The sequence below is a fragment of the Entelurus aequoreus genome, linkage group LG08 (genome assembly GCF_033978785.1).
Source record: "Entelurus aequoreus isolate RoL-2023_Sb linkage group LG08, RoL_Eaeq_v1.1, whole genome shotgun sequence".
Lineage (NCBI taxonomy): Eukaryota > Metazoa > Chordata > Actinopteri > Syngnathiformes > Syngnathidae > Entelurus > Entelurus aequoreus.
Window position 1 is genome coordinate 17,451,163 of NC_084738.1, and position 20,711 is coordinate 17,471,873.

The 20,711-nt window shown below is 39.1% G+C and overlaps 2 protein-coding genes across 2 annotated transcripts in view; both read right to left on the reverse strand.

Moving 5' to 3' along the window:
- Positions 1-6,143, reverse strand: part of eif3c (eukaryotic translation initiation factor 3, subunit C) — a 28,008-nt gene extending 21,865 nt beyond the window's left edge. Inside the window, exons 1-6 of the mRNA XM_062055764.1 lie at positions 5,971-6,143; positions 3,864-3,981; positions 3,722-3,787; positions 3,454-3,643; positions 581-706; positions 390-441 (exon numbers count right to left, since the gene is read on the reverse strand). Coding sequence (XP_061911748.1) covers positions 390-441; positions 581-706; positions 3,454-3,643; positions 3,722-3,787; positions 3,864-3,981; positions 5,971-6,139 — 721 coding nt within the window. The 5' untranslated portion in view covers positions 6,140-6,143. The remainder of the gene's footprint in view (positions 1-389; positions 442-580; positions 707-3,453; positions 3,644-3,721; positions 3,788-3,863; positions 3,982-5,970) is intronic.
- A 213-nt stretch (positions 6,144-6,356) lies between these two features.
- LOC133655526 (putative uncharacterized protein DDB_G0277255) lies at positions 6,357-19,687 on the reverse strand. Its single transcript, XM_062055768.1, has 9 exons — positions 19,507-19,687; positions 15,490-19,290; positions 13,812-13,857; positions 13,593-13,721; positions 11,365-11,436; positions 11,165-11,287; positions 9,688-9,804; positions 9,545-9,616; positions 6,357-6,470 (listed from the first exon to the last, which is right to left on the reverse strand). Exons 2-9 carry the CDS (start codon positions 19,192-19,194, stop codon positions 6,436-6,438), a joined length of 4,299 nt encoding a protein of 1,432 aa, XP_061911752.1. The 5' UTR covers positions 19,195-19,290; positions 19,507-19,687; the 3' UTR covers positions 6,357-6,435.
- Positions 19,688-20,711: the final 1,024 nt, after the last annotated feature.

A 20,711-nucleotide genomic window follows, 5' to 3' on the forward strand; every position in this document is an offset into this window, starting at 1 on the left:
TACTGGTTTAGATTACTCGTTACTGAAAAACATTGCATATTCAGTAAGTCTCTTAACTAAGGAACATGTTAGCGGCGTCACAGATCTTTAAAAATGTCACTTTCAGTATAATGTGGCATGGCAAGTGATGTTTAGAAGCTAATATTATCTAATAGAAATTAAACTACTATCATATTAATCCCGATATAAAATGGTAATTTTACTGCATGAAAAAGGCGGGACGTATAATATTAAGGTTCTTCTTGAGATTTATACCTGCAAACCAACATGTGACACAAAACCACTTTGGCCCAAGTGATTCAGAGCTTTTTTCCAGTCACTCACACACATAAGTGACCTAGAGAGACACCTTATTATTCATTAGTAATAAGGAGGAAAAATGTGGTTACCTGAATCATCTTGTCCCTTCTCCTCCTCTTCATCTGCAGACTCCTGAGGGTTCTAAGTGAAAGAAGGAAACAACAATTTTAAGTGTTATTTCATCTTTCTACTCTAGTGATGCTTAAACATCAACATACATTTAAACTAGGTGATCAATTCCTACTGACCACGTTTTAACAACTTTCATACAACTCCTTACCTCCTTGTAAGCAGCAATTTCTTTTTCGTAATCCCTGTTGTACTTTCGGATCTTCTGTCGGAGTGTACTGAGGGCTTTGGCATTGTTCTTGTTCATCTTCTTCTTGCCTTCTTTGTCCTCCCAAAGCTGAAACAATTGTGATAATAAATTACACAGAAAAATGCAGATTTTGTTTGTTTACATTCAGAGTGCAGATACTTTGAAGGCCATACAAACACACACTCTCACCCAATAAAAGGGAACTGCACTTTTGTTTTGGAATTTTGCCTATTATTCAAAATCCTCAAGAGAAACAATAACACATATGTATTATTTTCAGCATTTTGATTTGTAATAATCTGCTCCTTATAGATGGCTAGCAACGGTGCTAATGTGAGTAATCAATTTTGCCTCTAAATCACTCAAAAAAAAAACATCCAACAAGAACCAACAATACTCCATTTACATCTTGTGACCTGAATACTAATATTAGCAATATTGTTATTACAAGCAATTAGGCAGACAAACTATTTTAGCCGCACCTTAATCTATACCGTAATTTCCGGACTATAAACCGCTACTTTTTCCCCTCGTTCTGGTCCCTGCGGCTTATACAAGGGTGCGTCTTATTTACGGCCTGTTCTTCTCCGACACAGACGAAGAGGATTTCGGTGGTTTTAGTACGCAGGAGGAAGACGATGACACAATGATTAAAGACTGACTTTTCATATACCGGTAGGCTGGTTATTTTGATAACGTACAGGCGAGCACTTTGTATTACTTTGCACCGTTGTATTATTTGTACTCTGCACGAATGCTGTTCGCCATGTCAAAGATGTGAAAGTTTGATTGAATGATTGAAAGATTTATTGTTAATAAATGGGACGCTTTGCGTTCCCAAACAGTCATCTCTGTCCCGACAATCCCCTCCGTGGTAGCAGGAACCCCTATATACTACGGTAATTACACATCAAAACCCTGCGGCTTATAGTCGGGTGCGGCTTATATATGGAGCAATCTGTATTTTCCCCTAAATTTAGCTGGTGCGGCTTATAGTCAGGTGCGGCTTATAGTCCGGAAATTACGGTAATTATAACTAACTTGTGCAGCTGCATTGTTGACATAGCCTGTTAGCTGGTGAAAGTTAATTCTAGATTATATATCATGCCTCTAACTTGGATAGAAAAAGGTTGTGGACATAAACCGAGAAGTTTGTCATCCGTGACTTTCAACATATACCCGCCGGCGAGGAAGACACAAAAAGAGGCTATTGTGCGGCACTGTTTTTTTTCTTCAACCATTTGCAATAATATGAATATTTTTTCATCCAAACAGACAGATTTGATCATCCCATCAGTTGGCATTTTAGTGAAAGCAGACATTGTATAGTAAGTGATTGTTTTATTATGTTTGTCGTCTCCCATGAAGTCTGCCATGATTAGAAGTATGGTCATTGTTGAAGGAAAAAGCGAACGTTGTGATGAGTGTATGTGAATGTGCTGCTATATGCCTGTTACTACATTTTCTATATACTTACAGTATGTATATAATACGTTGGTGGAGGTTTTTGGGTGTTTTTAGGGAGATTTATAGGCAAAATGGAGCGACCCCGATGGGTTCCATTGTTAGCTAACTTACATTTACGTGTATTCATGAGTAAAATTGCATATAAAAAACATATGTACCGTATTTTCCGCACCACAAGGCGCCCCGTGTTGTAAGCCGCACGTTCAATGAACGTCATATTTCAAAACTTTGTTTACCTATTAGCCGCCCTGTGCTATTAGCCGCACCTACGCTACGCTAAAGGGAATGTCAACAAAACAGTCAGATAGGTCAGTCAAACTTTAATAATATATTACAAACCAGCGTTCTAACAACTCTGTTCACTCCCAAAATGTAATGTGCAAATGTGCAATCACAAAAATAGTAACACTCAAAATAGTGCAGAGCAATAGCAACATCAATAACTCAAAGTTGCTCAAGTGTCACACAACACACAAAATAAACATTTAAAGCTCACTTTCTGAAGTTATTACTCATCCACAAATCCATCGAATTATTTTTCTTCGGTGTGCTTCACTTGTATTTTGACACCATCTGTGAAGTGGACGCGCATGCAGTCGTAGATCAACAGGGACGGACCTGCGTGAAAAAAGTCACCCGGTGTCTTCGCTCATTTTTTCTTCATCCATCCATCCCTTCGAGTTAGCTTTTATGATGACGCCGGCTGGAAAGTTCTCTTTTGGCAAGGTCTTCCTTTTGAATATCACCATGGGTGGAAGTTTCTGGCCGTTAGCATGGCAAGCTAGAACCACAGTAGGCCGACTTCTCATTCCCTGTGGTGCGAATATTCACCGTACGTGCTCCCGTTGTATCCACAGTGCGGTTCACATGAATATCAAAAGTCAGTGGAACCTTGTACGCGTGTCTCTTGGTAGGAGACATTTTGTGGTCTTTACAGAAACACACAAGTGAAATGAAACGTAATATCCGTGCGCTTCTTCTTCTACGGGGGCGGGTGCGGTTGCTTACAGTAGAAGAAGAAGCGCTTCCTCTTCTATGGGGCGGTTGCTTACCGTAGAAGAAGAAGCGCTTCCTCTTTTACGGGGAAAAAAGATGGCAGCTGTTTACCATAGTTGCGAGACCTAAACTTTATGAAAATAAATATTAATATTAATCCATATATAAGGCGCACCGGGTTATTAGCCGCACTGTCAGCTTTTGAGAAAAATTGTGGTTTTTAGGTGCAGCTTATGGTGCGGAAAATACGGTATGCTTATCTCACATAATAATATGAATAACTGCAAAATAAAAAAAAAAACGCAATTCCCCTTTGAGCTATAAGAAACAATGTCAAACCTTCATAAATGAGAACAAAAGAGACATCTGACCTGATTCAGGTAGTCTTCCAGGTCAGCCAATAGACGGATGTAAAAAGAAGGAACACCTTCCTTGTCGACTATATTCTTGCTTTTGAGGAACGCTCGACCTAACTGCTCAAACTCCTCCAAACACTTGGACATGTCCCGAATCTTCATGGCGTTACGGATAGTCTTGATGAGATTGGTCAACTCCTCGAACCTATAATGCAGGAACATATTTCAAACTTGGTGTGCACAGTTGTAGAATAAATATATTGCTAAGAGGATCTATGCCAACCTTTTGTCTTTGGCGCTGCGCACAATTCTCTTGGTGTCTTCCTCATCATCACTGAGCAGCAGTGACCTGTGTACACAAGCGAAATATTAGATCATCTTAAATCAAAAGTTACACTGGCAATAATAGCAACAATTGAACTGACTGCTTGAAATTGGTCCCGGGTGCTTTGGGGGTGATCTCATCTGCTGATAAGGAGTCCTCTGACTCACTGTCAGACCCGGTGGCAAAAAAACGAGACATGTCTGAAGAAATGGCCCAATCTGCAAAACAACAGTGGTCAAAAATAGTGCTGTCAAAAGATTACTTTTGAAAATCAGATTAATCACATTTTGGAATTCGGAGTAATCATGATTCAGTACATTTTGGAATTGGGTTTAATCATGTATAATCACAGGTGATTACTTGCTTGCATAATTAAGATTTCCATCCATCCATTTTTACCACTTGTTCCTTTCGGGGTCAGATGGGGGGGGGGGGGGGGGGTGTCTATACTAGCTGCACTTGCGGAAGGCAGGGAACATCCTGAATTTGTTTAAGAAAATACCCCAATATTTGCACACAATCTCAATTTTACTGTCATGACGTCTACCAGGAACGTTTTTTAAACATTATACGTGAATGCATGTAATTTATTTGAACACTTTGTAAACAGATTAATCTAAAGTTTTTTTTAGACTGTATTTTGGAGTGAAATTTGCCAGCGAGCACACCAGTCGGATTCCATCCATCCATTTTTCTACCGCTTATTCCCTTCGAGGTCACTGGAGCCTATCTCAGCTACAATCGGGCGGAAGGCGTGTACTCCCTGGACAAGTCGCCCCGTCATCGCAGACCAGTCGGATACTCCTCACTCAATTTCGTACTAACGTTTGCATTGATCTGATCACTGACCGAACAGCGGTTAAGGTAGCAGGGCTTGTTGCATGATTAACCCAACCGTGTACATGATTAAAGCAATATTTTTATGGGACTAATCCACATGAGTTAACTTGTTAATTTTGACAGCCCTAGTGTCAAGACACAACGCTTCATAATAATGTAACTATTAGGGGTGTGGGAAAAAATCGATTCGAAATCGAATCGCGATTCTCATTTTTAAAAACTGTATATAGATTTATAACTTTTATTTAAAAAAACAATAAATTTTTTTTTAAATTAATCAATCCAACAAAACAATACACAGCAATACCATAACAATGCAATCCAATTCCAAAACCAAACCAGCAACAGTCAGAACTGCAATAAACAGAGCATTTGAGAGGACACACAAACACGACACAGAACAAACAAAAAGTAGTGAAACAAAAATGAATATTATCAACAACAGTATCAATATTAGTTACAATTTCAACATAGCAGTGATTAAAAATCCCTCATTGACATTATCATTAGACATTTATAAAAAAATTCAAAAAAGAACAATAGTGTCACAGTGGCTTACACTTGCATCGCATCTCATAAGCTTGACAACTCAGTGTCCAATATTTTCACGAAGATAAAATAAGTCATATTTTTGGTTCATTTAATAGTTAAAACAAATTTACATTATTGCAATCAGTTGATAAAACATTGTCCTTTACAATTATACAAGCTTTTTACAAAAATATACTACTCTGCTTGCATGTCAGCAGACTGGGGTAGATCCTGCTGAAATCCTATGTATTGAATGAATAGAGAATCGTTTTGAATCGGGAAAAAAAAATCTTTTTGAATCGAGAATCGTGTTGAATTGAAAAAAAAAATCGATTTTGAATCTAATCGTGACCCCAAGAATCGATATTGAATCGAATCGTGGGACACCCAAAGATTCACAGCCCTAGTAACTATAGAACCATGCTAGTCCACAGTCTTAAATGGGACGCAAGAGTAACTCCAAAATATAAACAAACACAATATGCGACACTTCCGGTTGACAATAACACGGTTATTTATAAAATAACATTACACATGCTAACACGAAATAGCCTTGACAGATGCTATGCCTAACAGTTTAATGCACCCAGTGATGTTGACTGACAAAGTTGTTGCTCATTTGACACGCTTTGTGACATTATACACACTAGCAATCCTCGTAAAATGTATATTTGTGTTATATTTTAGCTGACTTGTCGAATGTGCTAACTAACGTGGTTCTGTGCTAATGCTAAGCTACATTAGCATTATGCTAGCAGGAGGCCGCGCAGCTGAGGCACATGGCGGCGACAGTAAGGAATGATCAAAAGGGGATATTTTTCCTGACCGAAACTCACCTACGTCCTTATAAAATGTATTCTGTGACACTTCTCTCGCGTTTGAATAGTGATAAAATCCAGTTTTGCTGCGGTGTTGGCAAGGAAAGACTGCGCAACGGTCGTGCCGGTCTCTTGAGCCAGGAAAGGAAGTGGTTCTTCTTCGACTGGATTGGTCAACCACCGGCATCCGGTTTGGCGTCACCTACCGGTATAACATGAGCACTCCCACCAGTAATACTTGAAACAATTCTACTTTGAACACAATTAGAATGTCTTGCCTTTTATTAAAAAAAATACATGTAGCCACGGTGAAAATATTATTTTACACATAAAAGGTTCTATCATACAATATTCAACCATTTTTATCTTGTTTATATAATAACACAATAACTTCACAAACAAAGCAGTGTTAGACAATTTATTAACATGGTCAAAATCTTACAAATATGATAAAATTAATATTTATGATGGAATCGGGGTGTTTCATATCTCCTCTTCTTTCTTGTACTTTTGCAGCTCTGAAAGGCAAACAAAAATTGGAATTAAAAAGAGGACCTTAACTATTGACTAAATGAACAGTTTGATCTTTTCAAACTGTAAAAATATATGGTCACATTAAAAATATGGTGTGGTATATTTTGTACTCCTGAACAGCTGTGGCTATTATTTTTCTGTAAAATATGCCAAAATTGTTCAACCCCAACATTTGATCCATTAACTCAGACTGACTTGAAATGTCTCACACATCAGTGGACTTTACAAAACAGGATTAGTTAAACAAACAAACAAAAAAACCACGGCCGCCATGGTTCCTTATAATAGTGTTTGTTTAATTTGAACATACATAAAAATAATACCAATAGAGTACATCTCCTGCTTACAATTACACAATATGTCTCCGAAAAGGAGTAGGAAGAAGCACAACTTACTGAATCTTACCCCCTCTCCGTATCACAGCAATCGCTAAATTAAAATAATTATAAACTAAATAAAAATATATATTTACCATTGGTTTATTGATAGAAGAAAATAAGCAATGTGTAATAGCAGTAGTTAATAGTTAGTAGATAGTTATTATTACAGCATTATAAATAAACATAGATACATTTTAAGTTTAGCTGACAGCAACATTGTTGGGTGATAAATTAGTACAGAATATTTAAAAATACCTTGAATAATTTTAAAGGAATGAAGAATAACTAGTAGATATGAGGTCTTTGGGAACCTCACGATTCAATAACAACTTGATTATTGACACATCTTAAAATTTTGTATACTGATGCAGTTTTACATTTCTTTTTGTTTCACTAAATAAACGTTTATCACTTGCAACTTAGTAAACACAGGAGGAGTAATGGTGCTAATTTCAAGAGAATTATCATCAATCAACCGTCAAACAGTGCATTTGTTATAACCCATCCATCCATCCATTTTCTACCGCTTGTCCCTTTTGGGGTTGCGGGGGGTGCTGGAGCCTATCAAACAGTTCAATTAATTCCCATCACATGTATTAAATTAAGATGAATACAAATGTGTGCAAACCTGGAACATAAGGGTCATATAATAAAGGATCTCTCGGTGGGGTGGCTCACTACAGTCAGACAAATTTTAAAACTGTCTGCATTACTTTATTTACAGTAAATAAATAGATGATTGACGTTTACTAAATCGATTTTATAATCGTCCATGTGCGAATTGCGATGCATCTCAAAATCGATTATTTCCCCCACCTCTAGTAGCTATTAGTATAATAAATATACTTAACAGATAAATATGTAATGAATGAGCGACTTGTCCGCAAACCTGAAAGGGACAAGCGGTAGAAAATGGATGGGTGGATGATAGATAATGCCTTATTTAGTAATAGGTTTCAGATCATGATATCAGACACTGTGGTCCAGCATTCTTCTACCTCGTAAACAACGTGTATTTGTACGGTTTCCTGAACTAGATCATATTAGTGCATATTGAGAGTTCTTCCCTCAATCCGTTCCATATTTTAATTCCACATGCTGGAATGCTGAAGGTTTTTAGTCTTGCTAGCATGTACACATGGTTGAAGTTAGAGATGTCCGATAATGGCTTTTTTGCCGATATCCGATATTGTCCAACTCTTAATTACCGATTCCGATATCAACCGATACCGATATATACAGTCGTGAAATTAACACATTATTATGCCCAATTTTGTTGTGATGCTCCGCTGGATGTATTAAACAATGTAATACGGTTTTCCTAAAATAAATCAACTCAATTTATGGAAAAAAATGCCAACATGGCACTGCCATATTTATTATTGAAGTCACAAAGTGCAGTTTTTTTTTTTAACATGCCTCAAAACAGCAGCTTGGAATTTGGGACATGCTCTCACTGAGAGAGCATGAGGAGGTTGAGGTGGGCGGGAGGTAGCGGGGGTGTATATTGTAGCCTCCCGGAAGAGTTAGTGCTGCAAGGGGTTCTGGGTATTTGTTCTGTTGTGTTACGGTGCGGATGTTCTCCCGAAATGTGTTTGTCTTTCTTGTTTGGTGTGGGTTCACAGTGTGGCGCATATTTGTAACAGTGTTAAAGTTGTTTATACGGTCACCCTCAGTGTGACCTGTATGGCTGTTGACCAAGTATGCATTGCATTCACTTGTGTGTGTGAAAAGCCGTAGATATTATGTGACTGGGCCGACACGCAAAGGCAGTGCCTTTATGTTTTATTGGCGCTCTGTACTTCTCCCTACGTCCGTGTACACAGCGGCGGTTTAAAAAGTCATACATTTTACTTTTTGAAACCGATACCGACAATTTTGAAACCGATACCGATAATTTCCGATATTACATTTTAAAGCATTTATCGGCCGATAATATCGGCAGTCCGATATTATCGGACATCCCTAGTTGAAGTATAATTTTTCACAAAGGCAATATTTCTTTTGGGTTGAGAAGAATTGTGGTACATTATTGATTAGGGATGTCCGATAATGGCTTTTTGCCGATATGCCGATATTGTCCAACTCTTTAATTACCGGTACCGATATCAACCGATACCGATATCAACCGATATATACAGTCGTGGAATTAACACATTATTACATAGAAACTAGTAATTAATGAAAATTTGTAAAATTAACTGTTAAAGGTTAGTATTATTAGTGGACCAGCAGCACGCACAATCATGTGTGCTTACGGACTGTATCCCTTGCAGACTGTATTGATATATAATGTAGGAACCAGAATATTAATAACAGAAAGAAACAACCCTTTTGTGTGAATGAGTGTAAATGGGGGAGGGAGGTTTTTTGGGTTGGTGCACTAATTGTAAGTGTATCTTGTGTTTTTTATGTGGATTTAATAAAAAAAACAAACAAACAAAAAAACAACAACGATACTGATAATAAAAAACCGATACCGATAATTTCCGATATTACATTTTAACGCATTTATCGGCCGATAATATCGGCAGACCGATATTATCGGACATCTCTATTATTGATGTGTCAGGGACATAGGAGGCAATGGCATAATAGCATATTTAGTGTTAATAAAGAAGCACATACATATAAATAAACATGAACTTCACACAGGAGGACAATAAAGGCAACTGGACCTTCTTTCAGTTTCTGGCATTCTATCGTTCGCATTTTAAGCTGCTGTTCCATAACGATGCATTTGGCACAACCTGTAATGTACAACAGAATTCAATGAAAATATGGGACTTTCTTGACCTTATATTGCCTTTTTTTAACCCACCATTGCCTTTAGTCAGCGGAACTCTCCGACTAGTTACAGGCAGTCTTAGGCTTTTAGTTTTAGAGGCAGCATCACCAACTACTAATGTCTCAGCAGTGCTGGTGGACAATGCCGCATCTGAAAGGAGAAAAAAAAAAAAAGAGTTTGAAGCAAATAGAGGGAACAAAAGTTAGAATTCCTAAAGCGGGGTACACATAAAGAGAATCAGATTGTCCGATTATCTTATGTCTTGTGGTCTGAAGTTTATTTAGAGTGAATTTGCCCTGACAATTAGCACCAAAATGGATAGGGGAACTATGGGCCGACAGTAAATATTGAACAGTTTTAATATTTGCGACCAAAACTATTCATGTCTGTGGGGAACACAGATGCTGCCTGAGTCACTGCTCCGTGAATTGTGACGTGGCACATAAAGTAGCCCATCAGGAAGCCAATTTTTTTTTTTTTTTTACAGGTACTTTATTGATGACATACTCCCCTCTAGCTTGCTCAGTAGATTATAAAGTCTGTGTTCAAGCTGTCTCCATTACGCTTTCTTCTCTTTTAGTTTAGGATTTTTATCTTTAAAATAGTGCCGACATCACTATGGCCTCTTCTATATTGTCAGTTTTTCACTCGTTGCTATGGTGGTTGGTTGTCATGAAGCGTCTTCTTCGATTTTCTAGCGGTGGGCAATACTGTGAATTTTGGTATTGTTAAATGCCAAGTAAATACAGGGCTAGTATCGCCAAAACGGATACAGACACTTTTTGACTTGAAACATGATTATCATTGATTAATTTTGTGAATTTGCCTCTAGGTACTTAGGTATGATTGTGAACACACAGGAAACATATGTTCTGGCAATGAAAATATTTTTATGACTAATTACATTTTAAAACAATGTAGTAGTATATACATCATCCCTTTTCAGTTATACTACACACAGTTGTTTAAGAAAAAAGTCGCTCGTGCAAAATTATAAAAAAGTAATGTAAGAAAGACATTAATTTAAAAATGTAAACAAAACCTCCAAAATAACTAACATTAAATGCAGATGTTTGTGAAAAATCCCGCTGTTTGCACTGACAGACTAGAAGAGATGCTGTAGCCGCATAAACTCTAAGAAAAATCGAGTCATTTTTTCCACGTATAAAAGAGGAGCTACAGCAAAAGTTATGATCCCACCATGCTAGTATTGATCAGATACCAATACCCGCCTTGGCATCGATACTATCTATATTTAGATAAAAACACCCAGGCCTTTAAATCATGTTTGTTCATGCAGGATTTTGGGCTTAGAGGACGATAGTATGGCTCTGTGGTGGGACAGAATCGTCATGTGTGTATGCTGATGTTATCGTAGCACACCACACACAGAGATCAAAACAGCGCAATGCCTGATTTTGTATCTTTATGTGTGGGGTCTTTAACAGATAAAAACACTCAAGATTTAGAAAATCTCTGTGTACCAGCCTTAAAGTAAATTCCAGCCCACCGTATTTTTGGCATATAGCCATCAAAGCTGGCTGACAGTTGGCAGATGGCCTCAAGCTTCTGGCTGAGCTCCGTCTATCCACAGAAGGTGTTGATGCTACGTGACTGGACGATGTGGAGACATCTGAAAAATTACACAGCAGCAGCCACACTGTCATGACAGCAGTGTTTTGGTTGCAATAGTGGAAAATATATTCTCACCCATCTTTGTCTTCTTCTTTACTACGGGTTCATCTCTGGCTAAGTTGTGCTTCTTTGTTTGGGGAATCTTGACTGCAGTATTAGAGGTTAAAAGGAATGAGAAAACAAAAGGATTTCAAACATGATAGCTGGAGCTGCATGATTACGGTCAAAATAATAATTGCGGTTATTTTTTTTAACCATAATTGAAATCACGATTATTAATCCCAATTATTCATTATATTAGGTAAAACAGTCTAAACGCGAAGCCATCGTGTAATTTCAAATTAAATAGTCTAATAAAAGGCTAAATAAACATTATTTGCATATTTAAAGACTAATATTTGTGTTTTTGTTTATTATGAGTGCCAGTGTTTTCCAATTACTTGATGCCTTTAGCTCTATTTTTCCATTTTTGATGATTTTTTTCCCCGACGCCATAAAAAAAAAAAAAAGACTTTTCATGGGTGGCCGCATCATCAACTGGACACCCCCGCTTGATATACATTTCATATACATCATACATTTGATTGCCGTGTGAAACATGTATATTAAATAACAAAATACAAAAATATAGTTTTTTAGTGCAACGATTCGATGGAAAAGTGTCTGCAGGTTCTATTTAGTATAATGGTTAGACACAATCTGTATTGGTCCCTGTACAGATCATTTGCTCATTTGAGCAGAAATAGGTCATACAGGAATTAACTATACAGTAGACTGCAAAACATTCACAAAAGGCTATGTCACATGAACTGGTTTTTAAAGTAATAACTTTTTGACATGAAAAAAACACACTCATAGTGAAGGAGCCACCAGTGACACCACGCTATGTTGCGCTTTCAAAATGAAAGCAATTTCAAAATATTTTTCTCCTCCGCTATACTTTTTGGTTGGGACAAATGCATATGTCTCCAGTATTGTCCACACCTGTCGCCATCTAAAAACAGTAGTGCAGTCTTAAAATGCACGCCAAGACTCTACAGAAGTAAAGCGAGAGAACTCAAAGTAAAAAACGAAGCCAATTGGATACAGCTAAACCCTGGGAAAAATGTGTTAATGTTAATAATACTAATAATGTTAATGTTTCAGTTCGGCATGGTAATGGACTTTTGTGCTCATAAACAATGGCCTCTGGTGTTGACAGGCGCACGCATCAGAGACCTGGGGCTGTACTTATCAAGCTTCTCAGAATTACTCCTAAGAAGTCTGCTAAGAGTTGACTTAAGAGTAAATAAATTCTTCGCTGAAAGCTGCACTTAAAAGTTAGTTATCAAGCGTCTTACTCACACTTTCAGCGAAGTGTAGGACTGAATCTTAAGTGTCACACTCAGAGCTGAATTACGACATTACTATGTGCCGTAAATGGAATTTTAGGTGACGTAATTTCTGTGTCCATAGAAATGACCAATCACGGAAGGGAATCCGTTGTCTAAGAATAAAGAAATATCTTGGAAATATTTAAGTGGACAATGGGAGTGTATATTTTGACAATAAACTACAAAATAATACAAAACAAACTAGTCCCCGCCGGCACTCACGCTACCGCTCCCTCTCTTCTGTCGCCCACACACTCACTGACGTCACTCACCTCACGGCCACACACATACGCTACTGTCATAACAATTTCTTTCCAATTCATTAATTAGGCAACTAGTTTGAAACTGGTGTGGGTGGCTCTATATATACTAGCCCACTGCAGTTAATGCAGAAATCAACATGGAATCGAAAGGTATTAAATCTGAGACAAAAATAATACCCGCTCTGTCTAAACGATACCGTTTGATCAGCTGCTCGTCATCACACAAATCCAGAACATCGTTCCGCTCCTTGAATGTTCGCGCACGTCTCTCTCGCCTCAGTGCCATCCCCTGCTGGCAACTCCTAACCACTTAAGACACCTCTTAAGGTCTCTTAAATATTGTGGAGAGTAGGAGTGATTCTTAGACTTAAGAACGTTGATAAAAAGCTTTTATTCTTAAGTTTGAGAGTAGGACTAAATTTCGCAAATTCTCAGGACTTAAGTGTAAAATGGCACTCTAAGAAGCTTGATAAGTACGGCCCCTGTTCTCTGCTGTTGTGAAAGTGCTTGTTTTGATATGCAGCGGAGCCCGCTTTTAAAATGTTAATATCGCAGACGATGTCCCTCATTTTAACTGTGCCAGCTAAAATTGTGATCGTGATTAAAATTTGGTTAATTGTGTCGCCCTAATGACAACCATATCTTTCTATAAAATTACAGTCCTTACCAGCGCTGGAGGAAGTCAGTGTGCTGCTTCTCGTGGATCGCGTTCTGAGGAGTGACGCCACTTTGGGGAGGCCTGATGGTTTTGCAGTCAACCGTGGCTTCTCCAGGCCAGACTTTGGCAGCTCGGATACTAATAGAGAGGGACGACAAGACCACAAACACACGTATCGTATCACTGTGTTTTATTAATCAAGCAAAAATAATTAACTTAGAATCTTACCTGTCGTCGTTGCTCCCAAGTTGTATGGGCGGCAAACAGATGAACTCTAAAAAGCACAAAATAATTCTGAGTATTTGATTTTTAAATAATTTCTGTATTGACCCAAATATAAGACGATACCCCCTCTTCCTCCAAGTAGGTTGGTTAGAGATTACACGACTATAGCCCAAGTAAAGGAGCCTTTCTCGTCACTCACTCGTTCGCTCGCTCGCATGCACACACGCACAGAGATTAATCGATTAGAAAAAAACTAATTATACCCTGTTGCTTAGATTATTAATTTTAAGTGTTAAACTAATAAAAATTGTTAAAAGCTGGACCAAATGGAGTACCCGGAACTTTATATACGTGGCCATACTTTCCGCACGGCAGCTGCAATAAACCACACGAGAGGGGTAGTGTGTGGGTGCCGTGATCTGTGTGGTGCTGAACAGCGGAGCATTTTTATTTTTATTAATGCACTAATGTTAAAAGTGTGGGTTCTATGTTGATGATGTGCATTAATAATTAAAATAAAATAATGGCGGTTATGGCAAGCAGAACAATTTACTTTATTTAATATGTTTTCCCTAAAACACACATTGAGGCAATAAAGTGTGTTTCATCCAATTACTTCATCATCATCTCTTTTTATTCCTTTCATGAAAATGCATATATACAAGCCATGTACAGTTCACACTTTCATTGTTTTGTTTCTTATACATTTCCATGATCAGAAAGGAGCAGATGGAAGAATAATATTCTTATATATATATATATATATATATATATATATATATATATATATATATATATATATATATATATATATATATATATATACAGTATGTCTGCCCCCTTTTTTAACAAATTATTTTAGATGACTTTATCACTGTTCCCTCCAACACCCGAACTCCAACATAATTTTTAATTTTCGTTTAAGCATTTTTACAATGACACGTCCAATCAAAATCAAAAATCAGTTTGATATAATTCCAGTTGTCTCTTTTTGTAACTCTTTTTAAATTCAAAAATATTCTTGCAACTTTTTAAGTCTTTCTTTAGAGAATTCCATGCTTTCACACCAACAACGGACATGCACATTTGTTTCAAATGTGTTCGCGCTCTTGTATGTTTAAAGTCATACGGCCTCTGTTATTCTCATCTTCAGAAGTGAACACAAATAACTTTTGTAAGTCCTTCGGAAGAACTTTATTTCTAGCTTTGAACATCACTAATAGAGTATGCAATTCTACAATGTCTTTTAGTTTTAATAATCCTGCCCTAATGAAGAGTGGATTTGTGTGGTCTCTGTATCCTACTTTAGAAATAATACAAATTGCTCTTTTCTGTATTACTTGAATAAACAAACAAACTAAACGATAATTACTAAACTCTGTCTACACACCAGTGACACACAAGCCCGCAGGAAAAAAGGGCCTGGATGTTGTTAGCAAGTTAGTAAACACAGGAGGAGTAATGGTGCTAATTTCAAAATAATTGTCATCAATCAACCATCTAGCAGCTAGGAAACATGATGGGTTTTTGTCATTGATATTAAAAAGATGCTTTTTAAACCAAGATTAATTTTGTGTTTGATTTAGTCTTCATATAAGAGTCTTAAGTCAATACTGTATTATTATGGCCTCATGTTTTCCCAATTAAACAGCAACATTAACGGCCATAAAAAAAAGCCTACCTTCTGAAGTGTGCGTGCACTCAAAGCGTCAGCCGAAGTTCTTTGCCTTGTCATAGGCAGACCTGATCCCATCATGTCTCCTCGTCCTGGACGCAGGGATGTCGGCTTGAATTTGAGCAGCTGCGATGCAGCTTTGGAGGTGGGCAGCATGGATTTAGCAGGCAAAAGCATCTTTTGATCACAGGTGATGTTGGATGACATATTGGACGTTGGCGCCTGAGCTGCTTGTTTGCTGGAAGCATCCTCATGGAGACTTTTCTGTGCCTCCAGCAATTTGTCCTGGTCCCGATTGATGTAGGTAAGTGTTTTACAACTGGTCATCGGTGTTGAAGTAATCAACTGACTGCCATTTCTCAAATCAAGGGTGTCATCCAGATTTAAAGTTTTAACTTTTTTGTTGAAGACTGTATCCATGCTTGGGTCTTCAACCACAGATTCTGAAAAATCCTTGGTCTCACATTGACTCACATTTGGATTGGCTTCAAATGTTCCTTGAAGGGGTTGAGACACCTTGTCATTTGGGCCATCATCCCGTGAATTTTTTTCTGACACTGATGTTGTTGCACTGGGTTGGGAAGGTGGTTTGTCATCAAAAGTGCTGTGATGGTTGATACTGGTGCTACTTTCTGACATAGGTATTGGGCCACTGAGATGAGGAGGCTTAGCATCAAAGGTGCCTTGGTGACTGTCACTCGAGTTCTTTTCTGACACTGTTATTGGGCCATTTGGCTGAGAAGTGTTGTGGTTATTGTTACTGGAGCCACCTTCTGACACATGGAGCGTAGACTGAGGAGAGCCAGCATCAGAGATGTTCTGGTGTCCACCACTAGAACTGTTAGTTATTGTGCTACCAACCTGAGGAGGGTTGGCATCGAAGCTGTCGTGGTGACCATCACTGGAACTGCTTTCAGACATAGTTTTAGTACAATTGGACTGAGATGGAGGGCTAGCATCTAAGATTTTGCAGTGACCGCCACTGGAACTGTTGGTTATTGTGCCACTGGCTTGAGCAGGGAAAGTGTCCAAGGTGTTGTGGTGAACATCATTTGAACTACTTTCTAATATCTTTAGGGTAGCATTGGTCTGGGATGGAGGGTTAGCACTGGGAATGTTGTGGTGCCCACTAGAACTGTTGGTTATTGCGCTCCCAGACTGAGAAGGGTTAGTATCGGAAATGTTGTGGTGACCACTAGAACTGTTGGTTATTGTGCTTCCAGACTGACAAGGGTTAGCATCGGAAATGTTGTGGTGACCACTAAAACTGTTGGTTAACATGTCCCCGAACTGAGAAGGGTTGGGGTCAAACGTGTTGTGGTGACCATCACTGGAACGGTTGGTTATTGTGCTACCGGACTGAGTAGCATTAGCCTTACAGGCATTTTTGTGACATTCTCTAGACTGGCTCTCTGACATGGTTACTGTGCTACTGGACTGAGATGGAGGGTTAGCATCCAATATGTTACGGTGACCATCACTCAGACTATTGATTATTGTGCTACCAGACTGAGGAAGGCTTGCATCAAAGGTGCTCTGGTGACGATCACTAGAATTGCTTTCGGACATCATTGCTGGGCCATTGGTCATAGAGGGAGGGATAGCATCGGAATTGTAGTGGTGATCACTCAAACCTTTGGTTATTGTGCTACCAGACAGAGGAGGGTTGGCATCAAAAGTGTTAGGATGATTGTCAGTATAGCTACCGTCTAACATTGTTATTGTGCCATTGTTCTGAGAGGAAGGTTTAGCATCAAAAGTGTTCTGTTTATTATCACTAGAAGTGTTGGTTATCATGCAACTGGACTGAAGAGGGTTAGCATCACAGGTGTTGTGATTATCACTAGAACTCTTTTCGACCAAAGGTAATGTGCTATTGGAATGAAGAGGGTTAGCATCGAATGTGTTCTGGTGACCATTGCTAGAAGTGTTGGTTATCATGCAACTGGACTGAAGAGGGTTAGCATCACAGGTGTTGTGATTATCACTAGAACTCTTTTCGACCAAAGGTAATGTGCTATTGGAATGAAGAGGGTTAGCATCGAATGTGTTCTGGTGACCATCGCTAGAAGTGTTGGTTATCATGCAACTGGACTGAAGAGGGTTAGCATCACAGGTGTTGTGATTATCACTAGAACTCTTTTCGACCAAAGGTAATGTGCTATTGGAATGAAGAGGGTTAGCATCGAATGTGTTCTGGTGACCATCGCTAGAAGTGTTGGTTATCATGCAACTGGACTGAAGAGGGTTAGCATCACAGGTGTTGTGATTATCACTAGAACTCTTTTCGACCAAAGGTAATGTGCTATTGGAATGAAGAGGGTTAGCATCGAATGTGTTCTGGTGACCATCGCTAGAAGTGTTGGTTATCATGCAACTGGACTGAAGAGGGTTAGCATCACAGGTGTTGTGATTATCACTAGAACTCTTTTCGACCAAAGGTAATGTGCTATTGGAATGAAGAGGGTTAGCATCGAATGTGTTCTGGTGACCATCGCTAGAAGTGTTGGTTATCATGCAACTGGACTGAAGAGGGTTAGCATCACAGGTGTTGTGATTATCACTAGAACTCTTTTCGACCAAAGGTAATGTGCTATTGGAATGAAGAGGGTTAGCATCAAATGTGTTCTGGTGACCATCGCTAGAAGTGTTGGTTATCATGCAACTGGACTGAAGAGGGTTAGCATCACAGGTGTTGTGATTATCACTAGAACTCTTTTCGACCAAAGGTAATGTGCTATTGGAATGAAGAGGGTTAGCATCGAATGTGTTCTGGTGACCATCGCTAGAAGTGTTGGTTATAATGCAACTGGACTGACGAGGGTTACAATCACAGGTGTTGTGATTATCACTATAACTCTTTTCGACCAAAGGAAATGTGCTATTGAAATGTGGAGGGTTAGTCTCTAAAGTGTTGTGGTAAGCGTCACAGCAGCTGCTCTCTAACATGCGGATTCTACTACTAGATTGGGAATGGCCATCAACGGTGTTACGGTGACCACCAGTTATACTCGTTTCTGTCATGATTGTGTTGTTATCACTTGTGACACAGGTTGCTTTCCCAGAAGGCAGGCTATCTTGATCTGTAGGTACACTCTCCCCTGTGGCACCTGCAGCTAAAGATATGGGACTATTCAGTGCTTTATTCATTTTTAGAGAAGTCATCTTCTTGCTGGTGGCTTCACCAAGCTTCAACGTTACGTGTTCCATGTCAGACTCAAAGTTTGCGTTCTGTGAAATGTTGTCACAAGTAGTGGGCGTTAAGGCAGCAGATTGGTCACGAGGTGAGGTTATAGTCTTTTCACAGTCAATTGAGATATCAGTAATGTCTGGCAAACACTCATCATACAACCAAAACACAGAAATGTTGCTATCCAGGTGAGGCGGCTGTCTGACGACTGCTTTGTTTACCTTCATCCTTGGAGTTGACTCATTCATAGAGTTATTGTGAGGCACAAACATTCTAAACGGCCCCCTTGCAGACATAGGTGTTGCGGGCATGCTTGTAAGTGTAGAGAAATCATTTATATTCTGGTGCGTTTCGCAATCTCCTGTGACGTCAAGGAGAGTAATCTCCGGGAAGTTGTCAGAATCCAAATATTGCATGGAAGATGCCGGAGGTAATTCAGGGGTGATGTTTTCTCTATTTATGCCCGTTTCCTGGTTAGACAGAAAAGATGACGAACACCCTGTTGACACATTTCTTGCCATGCTGGAAATCTTCCGGTGCTGATGGGAATTACGAAATGGAGTCCAACTAATCTAATGGCACATGTTTTGTTTTTTTTAACAGTCAGTGCCAACAACCTGTAGAGGAAAAGTGCAAAATAGCTCAAAAGAAACACAATTTCCGCAAAAAAAATAATTGAAAACTACTATGTATTTATCACCAACAAAAACAGAGGATACATTATTTTACAGTTTAGCCACGACATGACACGTTGAGGTTGACAATACACCGAATGACAGTAAAACTAGGCTAGCTGAGCTCGGTAATGTTAATAAATAAAAGCAGCAACCTACCCGTGACATAGAAGTCGCTTTACGTCGAGCTCAGTCTCACCGACAACACTTTGGTTGCACGATTGGCGCTCGAGTTTTAAAAACTTGACTAGTTTAAGTGATTGGGTAGAGAAACATCCAACCAATCACAACAGCTGGTTTCTTCTTCGTGTGTCACAAACATCCAACCACAGCTGCTGGTTTCTTCTTCGTGTGTATGAAACAAAAGTTGTGACACTGCCCCTTCAGTCCTGGGTGAGGAAATAAACATGCGTGTTCAAACTCTTGGTATGTCATTTAACAGGGGCTGTTGGCAACTTACCTGGTTATATTGGTCAAGCAAAAACTATAACAAGAACACCACTGGCTAGCTTATGTTATCATTCGTGATTTAACAGAACACATTTTACACTTGTGTATCTTTTTTTTACAATTACCAAGTTTGTGTAATTCCCGAAAAGTTACAGTACCACTGATACTGTAATGAGGTGGCGACTTGTCCAGGGTGTACCCCGCCTACCGCCCGAATGCAGCTGAGATAGACCCCAAAAGGGACAAGCGGTAGAAAATGGATGGATGGAGTACCACTGATTTCACTACACTATGTGTGGTGAAATTACCCTCTGCATTTGACCCATCCCCTTGTTCCACCCCCTGGGAGGTGAGGGGAGCAGTGAGCAGCAGCGCTCAGGAATTAAAAAAAAAAAAAAAAGTACCAATGATTGTCACACACACACACACACACACTAGGTGTGGTGAGATCATCCTCTGCATTTGACCCATCACACTCTCCCCCTGGGAGGTGAGGGGAGCAGTGAGCAGCAGCGGTGGCCGCCCCCAGGAATCATTTTTGGTGATTTCACCCCCAATTCCAACCCTTGATGCTGAGTGCCAAGCAGGGAGGTAATGGGTCCCATTTTTATAGTCTTTGGTATGACTCGGCCGGGGTTTGAACTCACGACCTACCGATCTCAGGGCGGACACTAACCACTAAGCCATTGAGCAGGAATTTAACCCCCAATTCCAACATGTGTACTGCAGCCACTCTCGCCCTGTCTCGTTCACACACACACACACGAGTATGCAGTCCAAGTGAAACAATTTGCAGTCATCTTATAAAATATACAATTGTTAGCAAACACCCAAAGCTATTGTGTGTGCACGTGTTACGCAAGTACATAGTGTACATTATGTTCTAGACCAGTCATTATCAAACAGTGGTCTGT